Source organism: Terrapene carolina, unplaced genomic scaffold (assembly GCF_002925995.2).
Source record: "Terrapene carolina triunguis isolate 2854851 unplaced genomic scaffold, T_m_triunguis-2.0 Scaffold58, whole genome shotgun sequence".
In the NCBI taxonomy this organism is placed as follows: Eukaryota; Metazoa; Chordata; order Testudines; family Emydidae; genus Terrapene; species Terrapene triunguis.
Genome location: NW_020664409.1, coordinates 26,297,598 through 26,303,597, shown reverse-complemented (window position 1 = coordinate 26,303,597; position 6,000 = coordinate 26,297,598). Strand labels below are relative to the sequence as shown.

The following is a 6,000-nucleotide window of genomic DNA, read 5'->3' as shown; positions in this document are numbered from 1 at the left end:
CTCCCAATACTTCTGTTAGTCTTAAAGGTGCCACAGGACCCTCTGTTGCTTTTTACAGATTCAGACTAACACGGCTACCCCTCTGATACTTGTGAAATAGAAGTTTGTTTATTTAAGATGGGTTAAAGCAGCGGTTCTCAAACTTTAGCAACCTGAGGACCCCCATTTTGATTTTAAAAAATTTGTGGACCCCCAAGCCTCCCGCTCAGTCCCAGGCCCTGCCCCCACTCCACGTCTTCCCCTAAGGTCCCACCCCTTCCCGCCCCCGCTCCACTCCTGCCCCTCCTCTTCCGTGCCTCTTTCCACCCCTTCCCCCAAGCGCATCTTGTCCCCGCTTCTCTCCCTCCCTCCCAGCGCCTGCTGCACACCGGGGAACAGCTGTTCCGCAGCATGCAGGAGGCACTGGAAGGGACGGGGAGCAGTTGATCAGCGGGGCTGGTGGCCCTGGACATGATTCCGCCCCCGAGCGCGCCCTGTCCCCGCTCCTCCTCCTCCCTCCCCGCACCTCCTGCACACCACGGAACAGCTATTCCCCAGCGTGCAGGAGGTGCTGGGAGGGTGGGGGAGAAGTTGATCAGCAGGGCCCACAGACCAACTGGAGTGCCCTTGTGGACCAGATCCCAGTCTGAGAAACGCTGGTTTAAAGTGTTTTTTCGTTTTGGAAGAACCAATTGTGAATGTAATGTAGGTATATTGTTTTTTAATTCCTATAGCAAAGAACTATCTCTTATTTATTCTATCTGTTATTAAATATGCAAAATAGCTCTCATTTATTTAATTTATCTGATACAATTTATTTTTAATTAAACAGCAACACCAGATGCTGGAGAAGATCCCAAAGTCACAAGAGCCAAGTTCTTTATCCGGGATGAGTTTTTAGTGAGTAATTTTAAAAACCTATATCTAGTCGTATCATGGAGGTTACTCTCATTAAACATACTTGACAATATGGTCACTTTTGCAAAAATAGGGTGGGGAAAAAATGCTTAGCTCTTTCATAGCTTTTTTCAGCCATACATTTCACAGCACTGAAAAAAGGTGAAGCCCATTTTATAAATGGTGAAACTAAGGCACAAAGATGCCAAGTGACACATAGTGAGTCATTGGCAGAACCAGGAATAGTCTCCTGAAACCCAGTCTGGTACTTAGTCTACTGTGGACCCAGACTGCCTTCCTCTTTCCTTTCGTTCTCCATTGTGCACATGGCCACAGTAATATGGACCACTTCCACTTCTAATTTATGTGATTTATTTTGAGGATTTATTTATCTATAAAAGCTTATTCTTGTTGCGTAGCAGATTTCATTCACATCTCTGTGCTGGCTGCGTGGCCTGTATGGGGTTCACAATCCGTTACTGAGGTCAGCTCCTACGCTTAGCGACAGGTTTGTTATAGATAGGGCTCTACCAAATTCACGACAATGAAAACTATGTCACGGACCGTGAAATCTGGTCTTTTGTGTGCTTTTACCCTATACTATACAGATTTCACAGGGGAGACCAGCATTTATCAAATTGGGGGTCCTGACCCAAAAGAGAGTTTCAGGGTGGGGGTCACAGGTTATTTTAGGGGGTTGCGGTATTGCCACCCTTACTTCTGTGCTGATTTCAGAACTGGGCAGCTAGAGAGCGGTGGCTGTTGGCCAGGCGCCTAACTCTGAAGGGGTGGCCAGAGAGTGGCGGCTGCTGACTCAGGGTCCAGCGCAGAAGTAAGGATGGCAATACCATACCATACCATACCATGCCATTTTTCCTTCTGTGCTGCTGCTGCTGGTGGTGGCTCTGCCTTCAAAGCTGGGCTCCCGGCCAGCAGCTGCCGCTCTCCAGCTGCCCAGCTCTGAAGGCAGCGCTAGTATAGCAGTGCAGAAGTAAGGGTAGCAGTACTGCAAACCCCCCCTACAATAACCTTGTAACCGCCCCACAACTCCATTTTGGGTCAGGACCCCACAATTACAATACTGTGAAGTTTTAGATTTAAATAGCTGAAATAATGAAATTTATGATTTTTAAAATCGTATGACTGTGAAATTGACCAAAATGGACCGTGAATTTGATAGGGCCCTAGTTATAGACCTGTCTGAATCCCCCTAGTAGACAGTCAACAGTCTGTTGTAATTGGATCAAACCTTTGGATCCCACATGCTTCCAAGCCAGCTGGGTCTGGGCAGCGACAAGTGACTTGTTTCTAACTCTGGGCCTCCGAGGCACCCACCTCCCATCTGGGCCCCGTTACTTGGGATGTGGGACCCACAGTCTAGTTGCCCTAGGCCCCTGAAACCAGTTCTCTGAGTTCTCCAGTCAAATATGCATGCTCCCCCACCAAAGTCCCCTCCAGCAGCACTCTGCATTATAGTTTAACTCTTCGGGGACACCTGGCAGGTAAAGTAAGGAACACAGGCTTGCACAGGAGTTTCAGAAAACACAGTAACTTTTACTCTGAAAGCACACAAGAGTTACAGATCTGGGGATAAAACAACAAACACCTACACATTCTCTCTCCTGAATCACTTCTAGTGAGCATTAAGGCCCAGCCCGTGTATCAGGCGGGTAGGCCCCTCCTGCAGTTCTTCTGTTTTCTTAGTGATCATGGAATCCTAGAATATCAGGGTTGGAAGGGACCTCAGGAGAGCATGTAGTCCAACCGCCTGCTCAAAGCAGGACCAATCCCCAACTAAATCATCCCAGCCAGGGCTTTGTCAAGCCTGACCTTAAAAACCTCTAAGGAAGGAGATTCCACCACCTCCCTAGGTAACCCATTCCAGTGCTTCACCACCCTCCTAGTGAAAAAGTTTTTCCTAATATCCAACCTAAACCTCCCCCACTGCAACTTGAGATGTTCAGCTGGTGAGAGAGATTCATAGATTCCAAGGCCAGAGGGGATCACTGTGATCATTAGTCCAGTGGTTCTCAACATCTTGGGGCTCAGGAACCATTTGTAAACCTTGATGGCCTGAGAGTCGCTTGATGGCCTGACCCCCTGAGTCACTCCCAGACCTGATGCCCCCATCCGCCCTGAGGGGCCCATCGGGAAGGGCTTGGAGCTAAGATTCCAGATGCTCTGGCCAGATGTGAACAGCTGGGAGTATGCCCCACTTGCAACTGGTGGAAAGGGTGGTGAGGCTAGACCATGCCCAAAAACACGCAGCTCCTCCCCATGGCCCATGGATGGCAGAGAGTAATGGGGGATTTGGGGCCTGGAGGTGAAGTGGAGAGATCAGGGGACTTAGGGTGTAGTGAGGAGGAAGGAGTTAGGGGGTCTACGGAAGCTGGAGAAGGAATTAGGGGCAGCAGGAGGCTGGAGAAAGGGTATGGGGCAGAGGTGTATGGGAGAGGGGTGGCAGTCCATTAGCTCTCGGAAAACACACAGCCCAGGGTGGGCCAAGTGTAAAGGGGGAATTTGCGGTGCTATAGGTAAATTAGAGGCACTGGGGGGGGCAAGGGAAGAAAATTTGGGGACCTGGGGGCCAGGATGGGTGGTAGGATAGAGGAGATGTTGCCAGGCTGTGGGGCAGAGGGTACATCCGGGGGCTGGTACTTACCAGAGAACATGACACCATCCTCTCCTTCCTGGCTCCTGTCCTGTGGAGCTGGCTGGGCTCAGCTCCCCATTGCAAGCATTGTGACCCTATGCACCAGGTTTCAACGCCCAGAGCGGGGCACTGAGACCAGCCAGCTCCATGACCCTTTGAAATATTCTGGCTACCCAATTTTGGGTCACACCCTAAGGGTTGAGAAATCCTGCTGGTAAGTTGTTCCAATGGTTAATCACCCTCACAGTTAAAAACTTACCCCTTATCTCCAGTCTGAATTTGTCTAGCTTCAACTCCCAGCCATACGACGGTGTTAGACCTCTGTCTGCTAGATCGAAGAGCCCTTTATCAAATATTTGTTCCCCCAGCCAAGCACAGATTTTGCTCTTACATAAGGTTTCAGTTCCCTCTGTCGTGTGACCCATACATCAGTTTCAGCACCCCAGTCAGGTGGCTGAAGTGTGAGATTCTCGTCCCAGCTTTGGCCCCTTTACCTGGCATAAAAGAGCCAGAACAGCATGAAGGGGCCTAAATGTCCCCTCTCTGGCCAGAGGAGGATTCCCCCTGTTTAGCCACATCTGAAGACAGCTTTAAGGCTGCCTTCTGAGGTCCGCCTGACAAGTCTTGATGTAATGGTTGTGCCTGGGGTGGGAGCAGAGCACATGGTGCTGCAGAGATTCCTGGCAGGCCTGAGTAGCTTCCTTAATTTAGACAGGCCCCCAGGGCCGGTTATACCTGGAGCTACCCAGGATTTCAAGGGTGCTAACATGAGCCTAAACCTCCCCTCCCCGTGGAAGCACTGCACAGAATCTCACCTTGAGTTCATGGCAGATAATTTTCACACATCTGTTCTTTCCATTATTCAGTCTAAAAGAAAATGGGGGAATCCAGACACTTATGTGGATATTTAAAATGTCAGCCGGCTGAAGTGAAAGTTTTTCTAGTAAAAATATTCCTAAGGCGTTGCACTGTGCCACTGCCAATGGCAACAGGCGAGTAAGACTGAAGTAGTTATTTTACTTTACATTTTAAATACTGTTCTGAAGGAAATTAGAAAGAGAAACCTTGAACGTTTTATGCTTCAAAAAGTGAAGGAGTTTTTCATCTCACTACCTTTGTTACATTTTTCTTTCCAATTCTTTATGGTCTGTATTTTTTTTCTTGTTCTGCTCTGTTACATTTCCTGGAAAATCTGCCTTTATTACTTACCCATTCTTTATTGTAATTTTGGTAGCCTATAGTCATGTTCACGGGTCTGGTACATCAGCCCCCTGCTACTGCTGCACAAGACGCTTTAGGAATGGTGCTTTGGTAGCCTGTGAAAGTCATGTCGTCTTATAGCCCTCTGTAACTGTACCTGGCACGCTGCAACTCTCAAAACTCTCCCTCTGCTGACCCGGACTGCAGCCACCAATTCTATTTCAGATGATTTTCTTAATTAAACACAGGTTTAACACAGACTAGTTAAGAAAAGGTGTTTATATTTAAACACACCTCTGACTAATATTGCTAAAAAGTATCAGAAGGTAGGCATTTCATTTTCTCGCTCTCATTTTCAGAAGTGCTAACTATCTGAAAGCCCCCTTGACTTCAAGTTGCAGGTATTCAGTACCTGTGAAAACTACGCCATTGGTTTCCAATTTATGAAAGCATTAGCTAGGTATGGCAGGAAGAGCTGTTTGTCTGGCTCACCAAGACAAGGCTGGCAATTCAGCTCTTTGCCTCAGCACATTTTTTTTTTCCTTGCCAGGTCAGGTCATGTCACATGTCTAGTTCATGGCAGTGTCTCCTATTTCACAAGGTCTCTGTTTCATAGGAAACTCTCCAGGCTCCTAGTCCTGTGCTTAATCACAAGACTATCCTTCCTCCTCACAATGTTGAACCCAGCATTCATCTATTCTTTACAATTCTCCCAAAACAAATAGTGATGTTTTGTATACAGGATTCTGCAACTGCTGATGTTTTACTTCAGTACAATGGGTCAGCCCTACAGAAACAGCAGCGGGGCAAACCTGGTTTATTCTGGTTTTTATTTTGAAAAATCTGAATAATTTTTTCTTGGACTTGAAGCAGCTACTGTCTGAATATATTGACCTGCATTCCAAGAATACTCTATTTAGCTCCTTTCAGAAGAATCTGTTGTGTTCTTAGTAATCTTGACCTGTTCATAATTATAGGGATCCAACTTCAATATTTTTCTTGTATTCTAGTATAGTAATGGTTCTTCTGCTAAATGTTATTATAGAGGTGTGTATTTTTCCTTGAGCTGGCACTCACGTCTCTTAATATAAGTCTAATATGACTCCTCAGAATAAGTTTGGAGTTGAAAATTCAGTAGATGGATAATCTCCTAAAATTATATGGTTGCTTAACTGCTAGGGCACAAAAAAGACCACATTTTGAAAACACATATTTTAACATGCTGCTGTAGAGTCTCAAATGTAACTGAGCATCACCAAAACATTGTGGTG

The 6,000-nt window shown here is 46.8% G+C and overlaps 1 protein-coding gene across 3 annotated transcripts in view; it reads left to right on the top strand.

Annotated features, from left to right (window-relative positions):
- The window catches only part of GNAL (G protein subunit alpha L), a 327,850-nt gene that overhangs the window by 317,400 nt on the left and 4,450 nt on the right, over positions 1–6,000 (top strand). For all 3 annotated transcript variants that reach the window (XM_024212570.2, XM_024212571.2, XM_024212572.2), the window contains one exon: positions 812–879. In XM_024212570.2, coding sequence (XP_024068338.1) covers positions 812–879 — 68 coding nt within the window. The remainder of the gene's footprint in view (positions 1–811; positions 880–6,000) is intronic.